The 15,766-nt window shown below is 42.7% G+C and overlaps 1 protein-coding gene across 4 annotated transcripts in view; it reads right to left on the bottom strand.

Annotated features, from left to right (window-relative positions):
- Positions 1–7,555: 7,555 nt before the first annotated feature.
- The window catches only part of LOC109868428 (rab-like protein 6), a 40,369-nt gene continuing 32,158 nt past the window's right edge, over positions 7,556–15,766 (bottom strand). For 3 of the 4 annotated variants that reach the window (XM_031803132.1, XM_020457991.2, XM_031803133.1), the window contains 5 exons: positions 13,602–13,805; positions 11,667–11,925; positions 9,735–9,873; positions 9,520–9,578; positions 7,556–9,433 (listed from right to left, as the gene is read on the bottom strand). In XM_031803132.1, coding sequence (XP_031658992.1) covers positions 9,260–9,433; positions 9,520–9,578; positions 9,735–9,873; positions 11,667–11,925; positions 13,602–13,805 — 835 coding nt within the window. In that variant the 3' untranslated portion in view covers positions 7,556–9,259. The remainder of the gene's footprint in view (positions 9,434–9,519; positions 9,579–9,734; positions 9,874–11,666; positions 11,926–13,601; positions 13,806–15,766) is intronic. The other variant, XM_031803134.1, reaches the window with a different exon arrangement.

The following is a 15,766-nucleotide window of genomic DNA, read 5'->3' as shown; positions in this document are numbered from 1 at the left end:
GAGAGACTAGTCAAGGACCATATCACCTCCACCCTACCTGACACCCTAGACCCACTCCAATTTGCTTACCGCCCAAACAGGTCCACAGACGATGCAATCTCAACCACACTGCACACTGCCCTAACCCATCTGGACAAGAGGAATACCTATGTGAGAATGCTGTTCATCGACTACAGCTCGGCATTTAACACCATAGTGCCCTCCAAGCTCGTCATCAAGCTCGAGACCCTGGGTCTCGACCCCGCCCTGTGCAACTGGGTACTGGACTTCCTGACGGGCCGCCCCCAGGTGGTGAGGGTAGGCAACAACATTTCCACCCCGCTGATCCTCAATACTGGGGCCCCACAAGGGTGCGTTCTGAGCCCTCTCCTGTACTCCCTGTTCACCCACGACTGTGTGGCCACGCACGCCTCCAACTCAATCATCAAGTTTGCGGACGACACAACAGTGGTAGGCCTGATTACCAACAACGACGAGACGGCCTACAGGGAGGAGGTGAGGGCCCTCGGAGTGTGGTGTCAGGAAAATAACCTCACACTCAACGTCAACAAAACTAAGGAGATGATTGTGGACTTCAGGAAACAGCAGAGGGAACACCCCCCTATCCACATTGATGGAACAGTAGTGGAGAGGGTAGTAAGTTTTAAGTTCCTCGGCGTACACATCACAGACAAACTGAATGGGTCCACCCACACAGACAGCATCGTGAAGAAGGCGCAGCAGCGCCTCTTCAACCTCAGGAGGCTAAAGAAATTCGGCTTGTCACCAAAAGCACTCACAAACTTCTACAGATGCACAATCGAGAGCATCCTGTCGGGCTGTATCACCGCCTAGTACGGCAACTGCTCCGCCCACAACCGTAAGGCTCTCCAGAGGGTAGTGAGGTCTGCACAATGCATCACCGGGGGCAAACTACCTGCCCTCTAGGACACCTACACCACCCGATGTCACAGGAAGGCCATAAAGATCATCAAGGACAACAACCACCCGAGCCACTGCCTGTTCACCCCGCTATCATCCAGAAGGCGAGGTCAGTACAGGTGCATCAAAGCTGGGTCCGAGAGACTGAAAAACAGCTTCTATCTCAAGGCCATCAGACTGTTAAACAGCCACCACTAACATTGAGTGGCTGCTGCCAACACACTGACTCAACTCCAGCCACTTTAATAATGGGAATTGATGGGAAATGATGTAAAATATATCACTAGCCACTTTAAACAATGCTACCTAATATAATGTTTACATACCCTACATTATTCATCTCATATGTATATACTGTACTCTATATCATCTACTGCATCTTTATGTAATCCATGTATCACTAGCCACTTTAACTATGCCACTTTGTTTACATACTCATCTCATATGTATATGTATATACTGTACTCTATATCATCTACTGCATCTTTATGTAATACATGTATCACTAGCCACTTTAACTATGCCACTTTGTTTACATACTCATCTCATATGTATATACTGCACTCAATACCATCTACTGTATCTTGCCTACACCCCTCTGTACCATCACTCATTCATATATCTTTATGTACATATTCTTTATCCCCTTACACTTGTGTCTATAAGGTAGTATTTTTGGAATTGTTAGCTAGATTACTTGTTGGTTATTACTGCATTGTCGGAACTAGAAGCACAAGATTTCACTACATGTGTATGTTACAAATTTGATTTGATTAGACCATGGGGGTCAAACTCTGGCCCGTGGGCCAAATTTGGCCCGCGGGGTAATTATATTTGGCCCGCGAGACAATACCAAATTACTACTAGAGCTGGCCCGCCGGTATTATACAGCGCATTCACCACTAATACTACGAATCCCATAATGCTCTGCTGTTTTCGCGCGCCAATCAGGACAGGACCCAGAAACGCTCTCTCCTCTGTGACAGTAGTCATAGCAACATAGACGCTACAACTGTCAGCGAGCTAACCCTTCCCAAAAATGGCGAAAAGAAAGGCAGAAAACAGGAGCTTTCTGGACAAGTGGGAGGCAGAATATCTGTTTACATATGTAAAAGACAAACCTGTTTGTCTTGTTTGTGGAGTCAACGTGGCTGTAAGTAAGGAGTACAACATTAGACGACACTATGAAACGAAACACCATGACAAATACAAGGACCTGGACATGACTCAAAGGAGCCAGAAAGTAGAGGAGATGAAAATAAGTTTGGTTTCACAACAGAATATGTTTAAAAAAGCCACATCACAAAGCGAGGCTGCTGTAAAGGCTAGTTATATAGTGGCAGCAGAGATCGCAAAATCAGCCCGGCCCTTTAATGAGGGAGAGTTCATGAAAAAGTGCATGATGAAGGTTTGTGACCTCGTATGCCCAGAGAAAAAACAAGCATTTTCAAACGTGAGCCTGAGCAGGAACACAGTAGCTGATCGCACATGTGATCTTGCCACCAATCTGTATGACCAGCTGATGGAAAAGGGAAAAGATTTTGTTGCGTTCTCCCTCGCTGTGGATGAGAGCTGCGACGCATCTGATACTGCTCAGCTGTCAGTCTTCATCCGTGGAGTGGACTCAAATCTGTGTGTTACGGAGGAGCTATTAGGATTCAAATCAATGCATGGCACAACCACAGGAAAGGAAATCTTTGAGGAGGTTTCCAAATGTGTAACTGAAATAAAGCTGCCGTGGGATAAACTCGTTGGATTAACGACAGATGGTGCGCCAGCGATGTGCGGTAAAAAGAGTGGACTGGTGGGCATGGTTCGGGAGAAGATGCGGGAAGAGAACTGTGCAGGTGAGCTAACTGTTTACCACTGCATCATACATCAGGAAGCACTGTGTGCCAAAGCCCTAAAGATGGAACATGTTATGACCACAGTAACACAGGTAGTTAACTTTATAAGAGCCAAAGGTCTAAATCACCGCCAGTTTAAATCTTTTCTGGAGGAGTGTGGTTCGGAATACGCAGACGTGCCGTATCACACAGAGGTGAGATGGCTAAGCAGAGGAAAAGTACTGAACAGATGTTTCGAGCTGCGTGAGGAAATATGTCAATTCCTGGAAACCAAAGGGAAGGATACAGCAGAGCTCCGGGAGCAATAGTTCCTGTGTGAGCTGGCCTTTCTCTGTGACATCTCGAGCCATCTCGATGCGCTGAACCTGCAGCTTCAGGGGCGGGGGCGCATCATCACAGACATGTACGCTGCAGTGAGGGCCTTCAAAACTAAACTGTGCCGGTGGGAGAATCAGATGCTGCAAGGAAACCCTTGCCATTTTCCCTGCTGCCAATCCATAAAAGCGCAGATCTCTACCGCCGTGTTCCCATGCGCACAGTTTGCTGAAAAACTCAGTGTTCTCGCCGCTGAGTTTAGCCGGCGATTTGCCGACTTCGATGCCCAGAAATGCAAGTTTGAACTGCTTAGTAATCCCTTCGCAGTTGATGTGGAAAATGCACCAACCAACATCCAAATGGAGCTGATTGAACTCCAGTGCAACGACTGAAGTCAAAGTATGATGCTGTGGGCGCCGCACAGTTTCCACGGTTCATCCCTGACACAATGCCTCAGCTCCGCACCCAAGCTGCTCAGATGCTCTCCATGTTCGGCAGCACTTATCTATGCGAGCAACTTTTCTCCTCGATGACCAAAACAACTCACAGGAGACGTCTGACTGATGAACATCTTCGCTCGATACTGAGGATTTCTTCAGCTCAGAGCTTGAGCCCAGACATTGATGAACTAGCATCCAAGAAGAGATGCCAGGTATCTGGCTTGGGCACATCAGATTAGACCAGTGTGCAATAATTAACGTTTTCTTTATGCACTTTTTCTTGCTACAAGGCATGGGCTTGAATGGTTGATTGATTTATTATCATTTTATTTGTAAAATTATTAGCCAGTGGAAAAAGTTTATTTTGGTATTTAAATCAGAAGGCTGCAAATAGAAAAGAGGCATACAATTTTTATTTAAATTTTATTTATTTAATAAATGAATGCCATTGATGTGTTTTTTCATTTGAAATTCGATTTTGCATGTCTCCACTATTAAATTATATATTGTATGGTAATAAGCGATGCTTGTTCCATATTCAATGTTAAAGCAAAACTTGTTTGGGTCCATATTAAAAGGTTAATTTGTTCAATGTTGGCCCGTGACTTTGTTCAGGTTTTACATTTTGGCCCACTGGGTATTTGAGTTTGACACCCCTGGATTAGACTATTATGAGAATAACCTGGGAGTCATGTATACAGGGTGTTCATGTTTTTTATTTTACCTTTATTTAACTAGGCAAGTCAGTTAAGCACAAATTCTTATTTTCAATGACGGCCTAGGAACAGTGGGTTAACTGCCTGTTCAGGGGTAGAATGACAGATTTGTACCTTGTCAGCTTGGGGATTTGAACTTGCAACCTTCCGGTTACTAGTCGAACGCTCTAACCACTCGGCTACCCTGCCACCCCAAAACATGTTAAGCCAGGTCTTGCACTTGACATATAGAAAACAATTTCCATTACCAACTTCATAATTCTCAATTACATTTTATATTGTATGGCTTTATGCACCATATATTTTTCGCAGCATATCGCTCTGGACAAGCATACAGTTCATCTAGTTCACTTCACTGCAGATTATATCAACAAATCATCTAAGAATAACAGAGAATGAATTTCAGAGGTTTGCATGAAAGCCATACAATTATAAGAATGAATTGCAATGCAATGTTAGTCCCATGTGATTGACCACACTGGCTGGAGATAATACTGCAACAATATGTTGACAGAAAATAACAGAGTTTTGCTGTGAAGTGGTGCAAAGCAGGGTTGAGGTCAATTCCAGTCAATTCAGGAAGTACATGGAAATTCCAATTCTTTTCAATGCATTTCAATAAGGAAAGTTTGGATTTGGAATTTGGCTTACTTTCTGAATTGACTGGAATTGAAATGGAATTGACCCCAACCCTGTCGCTAAGTAACACGTTCTATAAGCTTCACAGAAAAACAACTGAAAACCTTCATAGGCAAAGCAATTCCTCAATGAGCAATACATGGACACACAGTACCTGTATAGATATCAGAACTACCAATTATCAAACCAACTGGTCTCTTCACTTGACCCGCAAAAAAGTTAGAAAGTTACATTGTCTTTAATGCGAGTAATTTGTCATTGAGAGTTAGTATATTCATCTCACTGCACTTTGGCGCTTATGAAATCCAGTGCTCTATAGAACCTAATGCAGCCCTGCACTCGTGTATTTCACACACTGGGCCTTGAGGTGAACGACCTGTCGAAACATTCATCTATTTTATCACACTGCCCCCCAGTGGCTGCAGAGAAAACATACCTTTTGGGAGCAATGGATACAATAAAAAGGGCCAGTTTAGAAACATTCTGCTGAACTGTCCCTTCAACGATTATGACAAGGTGTGTAAGTGTAATGTTTTGGTCATCTGAATGAATGTAGATATTTTAGACCTGAAACCAGAAGTACGGCTTCTGGAGAGCAGAAAAAGAAAAAAACAATTATCGTTCTATTTGAAAAGATATCTCACTTTACATTTAGGTGTCACAAAAATAATGGACTGTATTTAGAACTGTTGTTACATAGGTCTTACAACTGCTATATCTGTTTCTGTATTTCAGCTGATTGTTTTATCACCAGACTATAATGGAACAGACAATAACTCTGTTTAGACAATAACTCTGGTCATTACAAACATGCAAATTCATGACATTTTGTGGCAAAAAATGAAAGTATTTTTGCATTTATTAGACAATTTTATCACTTACAGTGTGTAGATGCATAAGAGGAATGTCAAAATAATCCCCCCCCCCCCAGTTGCCCACCATTTCTCAATATATTCAGATGCATACACATAAACAGACCAAATTCAACCAACAGTTCAATCAACTATACACACAATTACCTCAACAAAGACAATATGCAGGGAGCAAGATGAAGACAATGCACAACGGATATTACATTTACAATCAAGGTGGAATTTTTTGGAAGATGTAACCAAGAGGTAACAGCAATCTCAAGTTCGCTTGTTGCCACATTTCACTGGCAGTTTGCATGATTTGGATGATTCCTGTTTGAACTTTACCCAGAAGACATCATACCACAGGAAAAAGCAGTAAACAAAAAGTTGCATTGGTTTGATCTACATGAATCAAAACAAATTCCTTCACACATCATTGAACAAAAAGCAGAATAATTCAATAAAACAAAATCAACCACCAAAAAACAAAACAGGTCTGGGTAGGACTGGGTTATATTACATAAACACAGAATTAGAATGCCTAGAAAAGACACTATTCCTCCATAATGTATGCACTAACAATGTCTGTTCTACAAATTCTAATTCTACAGTGGTACAGCCAGGTGTGTTGTTGTTTCTCACAGTGACGCTCATGCAGACGAGTTGACATGGCTCGCCTGGGATTTTACTTTCATAGGGGTGACTCCTAACTTCCACTTAAGCAAAATGTTCACTTAGTCATGCGTTAATGTCAACAGGACACCAACTGACATTATTCGACTGGAGAGGAAGTTAGGATTTGCTCCATAGTGAGCGGTAGGGGTGGGTGCCCTGGCCTAGCAGCTAGCCTGACAGGCAGACAGTTGCATGAGGGGGAAACACTGAGGATGACCCCATGGTCAGCCTGGGAGTCCACCTCGCCACATTGGGTTCCCTCCCGTCAAGCCAGCTGGGAGGGTTAGGCTACAGCAAAAAATGGCATCACTCCCTAGGGTGAGAAAGAGGACTAAGCCAGAAGAGGGGAGAAGGTGTGAGGGGACCCCGGTGTCCCCAGAGTATACCGCCTTCAACCAGAGAGAACCAAGGATATATGAGCGGTCAGGGAAAGACAGAGCTAGAGGTCTACCTGATTCAACAAACGCTCGCAGAGCCGTCTCTTGGGACAGTTCTATTGATGTAAGTAAGAGTTCTATTGATGAAACAGTTCTGTTGATGAAACAGTTCTGTTGATGAAACAGTTCTATTGATGGAACAGTTCTATTGATGAAACAGTTCTATTGATGAAACTGTTCTATTGATGAAACTGTTCTATTGATGAAACTGTTCTATTGATGTAAGTAAGAGTTCTATTGATGAAACAGTTCTATTGATGAAACAGGTCTGTTGAAGAAACAGTTCTATTGATGGAACAGTTCTATTGATGGAACAGTTCTATTGATGGAACAGTTCTATCGATGGAACAGTTCTATCGATGAAACAGTTCTATCGATGAAACAGTTCTATCGATGAAACAGTTCTATCGATGGAACAGTTCTATCGATGGAACAGTTCTATTGATGTAAGTAAGAGTTCTATTGATGGTACAGTAGGTTCCGATACACAGTCTGGAAATGTTGCATGTTCTCCCTGATGATATACAGTGAGGCAGTGGTAAGGATACCTAACTAGCGGTAAACTGCAGTCACGGCCCCTAGATGGCTGGGTGGAATTGGATATGTAGTGTCTCTATTAAAGACAGTCCAAAATACCTATTTTAGAGACAACAGAGAGGAGCAAGGTAAAAACACACAGAGAAATATGCAGTACAAATGCATGAATAAATATTTGTGCATATACTTTTCTTTAATGGATATATTAACATGGGATTTGTTTAATGTCCAAAAATATTTTCTTAATATTTCAAAATAAATATGGAATGGTAACAATGCATACTTGTATGATATCTAAATACATTCCTGATATTTTGTCAATTCTTTCTAAGGGGACTTAAGGTGGAATGAATAGCTTTAGGCCATTTACTTTGTTGTAAACATCCCCTGGATCGGAGTGTAGATAGACAGTAGTGTGTAGTTATGACTGACTAGCAGACTTCCACACTCCCCTACAGTAAAGTACACAAGTTCAGTAAGGGCTATGAGATATCACTCTACACAGCAAAACCATCCCACATGGTGCTCAGCAACATCAAGAAATAGGATCCAAGCAAACTAGTGTAAAAGTTACAGGTAACCACGGAAATATTAAAACATGCCTCATGAAACACATCATTTGGTTAATGGAAGAAATTAGAAAAAACATCAAATGACATTGTACAACTGCCCCATAGTAAAAACAACATGACTTAACAGAACAGCAGGTTGAAAAAAAAAAACATTGTATCTTGGCTTCCCTTGCATTGTGTTTTGCCAGAATGACGGCATCATTGAACAATCAGATCTCTACTACTAAAAGGCATTCATATCACCACTTTCCAGTGTTAAAGTAACCCTTTCCAGTGTTAAAGTAACCCTTTCCAGTGTTAAAGTAACCCTTTCCAGTGTTAAAGTAACCCTTTCCAGTGTTAAAGTAACCCTTTCCAGTGTTGAAGTAACCCTTTCCAGTGTTAAAGTAACCCTTTCCAGTGTTAAAGTAACCCTTTCCAGTGTTAAAGTAACCCTTTCCAGTGTTGAAGTAACCCTTTCCAGTGTTGAAATAACCCTTTCCAGTGTTAAAGTAACCCTTTCCAGTGTTGAAGTAACCCTTTCCAGTGTTGAAATAACCCTTTCCAGTGTTAAAGTAAAGCTTTCCTTAAGGCATTGACATCAAACCAAAACAAAATGATCATGCACAGTGAAATTTGCTGAATCAGTTCAGAGAAACTCCCAAAATGTCTTGTTTAGTAAACACTCACAAACTCCTACTGTACCTAGACATAGTTGTAGTTCGAAAAGCCAACACCAGATAAACATAAATAACATTTATATCGCTGCTGAAGCAATGTTCAACATAATTCATAATGAATGCACACACGTCCCCCGACTCCTGAACACTGGGCAGTGTAAAGGAGAGCGCTCCCATATAGAAAGTCACAACTCCATAGTAGGGTCAGCTCTAAAGCCTTTCCCAGAAAGCAGGCCCAATGGAAAAAGACTAATGGAATAGCAAAGACATTGCAGTGAGTGTACCCAAGTGTATTCGACCGTGGAAACATCAAAGTAATGGTGGTTTTGTCCTCTGAGCGTAAACTCAAAACCTGGATATACCAGCTACAGTTTTGCAGTAGTGTTGTTGTATGACGGTAGTGTTGCATGTACAGTAAAAGGGTAAGCAAAACAAACAACGTCAATGTCAATCACAAATGATCAAAATCTAACCACTGTAGAGGCACCACAACGTCAGGAAGTGGGAAATAACTATCACCCAATGAGAATTGCAGTCTTCGATCACTCAGCCAGTCAGTCAACGCATTCTCTCGTCTTCATGGCTACATCCTGACCCTAGAACGCTGAAGTAGAACGTAGTCCTGATTGGATGCTGGGGGGGATATTCTACATCTCCTCGTAGTCTACGTCTCCGGCGAGGAAAGACTCCAGGTCGTCAACCACGCCTCCGGCTTTCTTGGTCGACTTTGACTTCTTCTTTTTCTTCTCTTTCTCGTCCCCGCTCCCTGACTCCTCCTTTTTCTTCTGTTTGTGTCGTTTCTTGCTGCTTTTGTCGTCCTCCTGCAAGGAGCAGACGTGTCCCATAGTTACTATTGGCTGAGGATGACAAACAGGGTGTAAAGATGACTCATCTCCTTTCACCTTACCTCTTTGCTTTTCTTCTTCTTCTTCTTCTTGTCCTTTGTTGAGGATCTACTTTCTCGGTCTGCAAGACAAGTTAGCAAAATTAAGACAACTCTGAATTGTTTTACCAATGCATATACCCAAACTGTAAAAGTATAAAACACACAGACACACTAGTCCAGAATAGTGATCATGACTCCAATGATTTCCAATGACTTTGCTTCGGAACCTTGCTCACCATCTTGGTCCTCACTGCTTTCCTTGCTCTTGGGCGCCACATCCTGGAATCCCAGTCCAAACAGGTCCAGGTCGTCGCTCTTGATGGGGAGGACAGAGGGCTGGACCAGCTTCAGGTCCTCCAGTACAGCCGAAGGCTCCTTGGTAAAGGGGAGACAGGAAGGGAGGGGAGCGGGATAGAGAATGAGTAGGGGACAAAGACCGATGGAAAGACAGGAAGGGAGGGGAGCGGGATAGAGAATGAGTAGGGGACAAAGACAGATGGAAAGACAGGAAGGGAGGGGAGCGGGATAGAGAATGAGTAGGGGATAAAGACAGATGGAAAGACAGGAAGGGAGGGGAGCGGGATAGAGAATGAGTAGGGGACAAAGACAGATGGAAAGACAGGAAGGGAGGGGAGCGGGATAGAGAATGAGTAGGGGACAAAGACAGATGGAAAGACAGGAAGGGAGGGGAGCGGGATAGAGAATGAGTAGGGGATAAAGACAGGAAGGGAGGGGAGCGGGATAGAGAATGAGTAGGGGATAAAGACAGATGGAAAGACAGGAAGGGAGGGGAGCGGGATAGAGAATGAGTAGGGGATAAAGACAGATGGGAAGACAGGAAGGGAGGGGAGCGGGATAGAGAATGAGTAGGGGATAAAGACAGATGGAAAGACAGGAAGGGAGGGGAGCGCAATAGAGAATGAGTAGGGGACAAAGACAGATGGAAAGACAGGAAGAAGGGGAGTGGGATAGAGAATGAGTAGGGGACAAAGACAGATGGAAAGACAGGAAGGGAGGGGAGCGCGATAGAGAATGAGTAGGGGACAAAGACAGATGGAAAGACAGGAAGAAGGGGAGCGCGATAGAGAATGAGTAGGGTACAAAGACAGGAAGAAGGGGAGAGAGAAAGTAGGAGAAAGAGGTTGTTACAATAGATGGACCTTTTCTATTTCACATTCAGTCTAAATCAGCATTTCTAAACCCAGCCAAATATATGGGCCCTGAGGACTAGGTTGAGAAAGGCTGCCACCCATAGGTCTAAGTACTGTAAAATAAAATCCAAGTTCTCATTCTGTCAATCACTGAGTATGGTTACATGAACACAATCATGTGATTATTGTGGATGATCAGATGAATATAATAGTTAGATTAAAACGTTTACATGCTTTGCAAGAAGAATGATTTTCCTAATAATCCTGTTTACATGGATCTGAAATCAGGTTAGTTGATGGCACGCTGATAAATGCAGGAAATCACCAATGGAAATAAAGGTTCTACCACAGTGACTGTGTTATTGTTGGGAAACATATTTGATTCTGAGTTCAGACATATAGTTTGTATGTGAAAACCACTTCTAAGACACATACACTTGCGCTAAAGAGGAAGGCTCGCTCCTCAATGAGGAGATGAAAGCACAGATCAAACACACAGTTGAGATGCCTACTAGGTGTTTACATATCCTAATAACTCCAAAAAGATTGCTTGGAAAACCAGGTGTTTAAATCGATCTTACGCCCATTAAAATAACGAGAGTAAGGTGTTTACTGACTATTGCATAATCTGCCTACTATAATCAGTTTAATATCCAATTACTGTGCATGTAAACGTGACCACTATAGAAAAACCACATCTCTACCTACCACTATCACATATATGAGAAAACAGTCAACGAGAACAGAAGGCCCTGTGTCTGGAAAGTAATGGACACCTTCTTCTACATTTCAAATTGACCCAATAGAAGTGGATGAGAGCACAGAGCAGTCTACTGTAACAGAGCACAGAGCAGTCTACTGTAACAGAGCACAGAGCAGTCTACTGTAACAGAGCACAGAGCAGTCTACTGTAACAGAGCACAGAGCAGTCTACTGTAACAGAGCAGTCTACTGTAACAGAGCAGTCTACTGTAACAGAGCAGTCTACTGTAACAGAGCAGTCTACTGTAACGGCACCTTCTTTTTCTTGGGCTTCTCAAACTCCTCGTCCTCATAGTCTGGTTCGTCCATGACGAAGGAGAGCATCTGATCGTCCCCTGGAGCTTCTTGGTCTGAGTGGGAGGATTCATCCCCTCCCTTCTTCTTGCCTGCCCGCATGGACTGCAGCGGGGCTAGGGTCGGGTTCAGGAATGAGACGGGCTCGGACGACATCTTTAAGCCCGCTGGTTTCTTGGCTTCTCCGGTCTTGTTTTGAGTCTTCAAAGCGTTGGAGGATCTGATCAGAAAGCACAATACAGATCTAAATATTAAAAGATGCATGATAACATCAATAAGTTAACCCTGACCTGTTCACCAGACATGCTACCTTGTCCCGGACATGTTGTTTCTCTCTCTCTCAATCTCCCCCTCGCTCTACTGTACTTGCTGTCTCAACATCTGAATGCTCGGCTATGAAAAACCAACTGAAATTTACTCCTGAGGTGCTGACCTGCTGCAACCTTTATAACCACTGATTATTATTTGACTCTGCTGGTCATCTATGAACGTTTGAACATCTTGAAGAACAATCTGGCCTTAATGGCCATGTACTCTTATAATCTCCACCCGGCACAGCCAGAAGAGGACTGGCCACCCCTCAGAGCCTAGTTCTAGGATTCTTCATAGGTTCCTGAGTTTTTCCTACCCACTGTGCTTCTACATCTGCATTGCTTGCTCTTTGGGTTTTTTAGGTGTTTTAGGCTGGGTTTCTGTATAAGAACTTTGTGACAACTGCTGATGTAAAAATGGCCCAATGACTACATCAATCTCTATCGCCCAATGACTACATCAATCTCTATCGCCCAATGACTACATCAATCTCTATTGACCAATGACTACATCAATCTCTATCGCCCAATGACTACATCAATCTCTATTGACCAACGACTACATCAATCTCTACCGCCCAACGACTACATCAATCTCTATCGCCCAATGACTACATCAATCTCTATCGCCCAATGACTACATCAATCTCTATCGCCCAATGACTACATCAATCTCTATCGCCCAATGACTACATCAATCTCTATCGCCCAATGACTACATCAATCTCTATCGCCCAATGACTACATCAATCTCTATCGCCCAATGACTACATCAATCTCTATCGCCCAATGACTACATCAATCTCTATCGCCCAATGACTACATCAATCTCTATCGCCCAATGACTACATCAATCTCTATCGACCAATGACTACATCAATCTCTATCGCCCAATGACTACATCAATCTCTATCGACCAATGACTACATCAATCTCTATTGACCAACGACTACATCAATCTCTATTGACCAACGACTACATCAATCTCTACCGCCCAACGACTACATCAATCTCTACCGCCCAACGACTACATCAATCTCTATCGCCCAACGACTACATCAATCTCTATCGCCCAATGACTACATCAATCTCTATCGCCCAATGACTACATCAATCTCTATCGCCCAATGACTACATCAATCTCTATCGCCCAATGACTACATCAATCTCTATCGCCCAATGACTACATCAATCTCTATCGCCCAATGACTACATCAATCTCTATCGCCCAATGACTACATCAATCTCTATCGCTCAATGACTACATCAATCTCTATCGCCCAATGACTACATCAATCTCTATCGCCCAATGACTACATCAATCTCTATCGCCCAATGACTACATCAATCTCTATCACTCAATGACTACATCAATCTCTACCGCCCAATGACTACATCAATCTCTACCGCCCAATGACTACATCAATCTCTACCGCCCAATGACTACATCAATCTCTACCGCCCAATGACTACATCAATCTCTATTGACCAATAACTACATTAATCTCTATCTACATACTGTATAATACTAGCATCTTAAGAAAAACCTGAGGTTATGCAATTCAAGTTCTCTTCCCACCCATACCTCCTTCTGTCCAATCCACCGTCCTGGACGACGTTAAGTGCCTTCGTCCCCTCATCTTCTTCATCGCTGGTCAGGGTGATGCCCATGCTGGGGACGGTGGCTGCCTTGGGCACAGATTTGGGCACAGACTGGCACATCTCATCTGGGGCAAAATCGTCCTGGAACCCTGACACCATGGGGTTCCCCCCTCGGCCCTCACCGTCACTGTAAAACATGGACAGAGAGAGACGTGGTAAGTTCTGATGTCCTGATGTAAGAATAACCAACACATGAGCAATATGATGGGCCAAGCACCACAAAAAATACTTTAAATGATTATAATTTGCGTCTGAGTAATGATACCCCATTAAGCAACACCTGCTGGAAAAGTCACACAGTTTTAAATGTATTCCCGAATGCAGGACTTTGAAGCTACTCTTGTTTAGTCTGATGTTCTAACCATTTAAAAAACACCAAAGAAAGTTGTATTAATGTTGTTTGTGACACCTGTAGAATTGTTCTTTAAACCTTCTGTTAGAATTATGTTAAGAAATGTAGCACATGAGTTGGATAACATGTAGGCTTATAACATGGTTAACGTCTGTAACGTTGCTGATGTCAGTATTCAACTACAGGTTCCCCACTACTATCGTTTTACTTACAGTTAATGAAATGAACAGTGACCAAATCACAAGCCTTTCGCTACACTCGCATTAACATCTGCTAACCATGTGTATGTGACAAATACATTTGATTTGAACATTATTGCATTATCTGTTCATATATTATTACATCATCCAGTTATAGCCTACTGGGATGTTATCGAAAAGTCATTACATTAACAATAACTTATTTTGCCATTATCTACACACTTGCTTGATAATCTGATGCTACGCTCCATTAAAATCTTAACCAGAATGACAGTTCAAAAAGTCAGCCCTGAAGACTGATTCAGTGAAAGAGAGTTGTTTATTATTAGCACTAAGCTTTCGTGTGTGTGTGTGTGTGTGTGTGTGTGTGTCTCACATCCACTCTCCACTTCTCCTTTTAACTTCATCATTTTAAGTTAATCTTCTAACATCAAAGCACTTCAAGCCTCATTTCTCATTTTCCAAAATAGCAAACAACCCCTGTAGGACAATTCTCTCCTTCAAATTCAAGCTCAAGTTGATTCCCTTCATTATACAACGCAGGAATCTGACCGATTTTTTAAAATCATTACTCTCTTCACATTTCTATAACGTAAGACTGTATTAAGGGGAAATCCGCAGTTTAGATGTACATTAACAAAGAACTTTTCCCGACAAAAGCTAAGGGATGGGGCTAGAGAAATGTAACCACACTCAAATTCACAGAAAGAGCTATGCATGCAAGAACTGACCATCAAAATGATCATTTTAACCATGTATTGAAACTATACAGTGTTTGTTTACATTTACTTTGTTTACAACCATTGGAGGAAAACAAGCTTACATTTTGGGTTCTGATGGGAAGTGATGAGGCATTCATAAGGTAATATTCTTCAAGAATGAATAGATACAGATAACAATTTATGTCCAAAAATGGACGTAGCAACTGCAGATCGCCCCTTTAAGTCTTATCCAATAAAATAAAGTGCCTTCTCTCTCACCCCTCCCGCTTTCTCTCTCTAGCAAATGAGTGATGAATGACCTAGATTCTGAGCAGAGGAAACCTGATGGAACAAAAACCTCACCCCTCACCCCTTTCCTCTGCGACGTCTCCTCCCCTCATCCTCCTCCCACCAAGCACATTAAAGGAAAATGTCTTAATAGGCATAGCCTACTCATAATTGGTTAAAAATCACTTGACGCAACTATTATCTTCCTCTATCTTTTTCACATATGTTGATGCTGGGTTGATGCTGGGTTGATGCTGGGTTGATGCTGGGTTGGTGCTGGGTTGGTGCTGGGTTGGTGCTGGGTTGGTGCTGGGTTGGTGCTGGGTTGGTGCTGGGTTGGTGCTGGGTTGGTGCTGGGTTGGTGCCGGGTTGGTGCTGGGTTGATGCCGGGTTGGTGCTGGGTTGATGAACATGTTTGAAATGCCTCTTTAAGATAGAGCTGAAATACATTCACCTCCACTATATTGAAGAACATAATGACTGTGGGTGTCTGAACTGCACAGCAACGGTAGATCTTCTTCACTAAACAATGATCATTAGAAACGTG

The sequence above is a fragment of the Oncorhynchus kisutch genome, linkage group LG23, assembly GCF_002021735.2.
Source record: "Oncorhynchus kisutch isolate 150728-3 linkage group LG23, Okis_V2, whole genome shotgun sequence".
Taxonomy (NCBI): Eukaryota; Metazoa; Chordata; class Actinopteri; order Salmoniformes; family Salmonidae; genus Oncorhynchus; species Oncorhynchus kisutch.
This window is presented reverse-complemented; position numbering and strand designations above follow the sequence as displayed.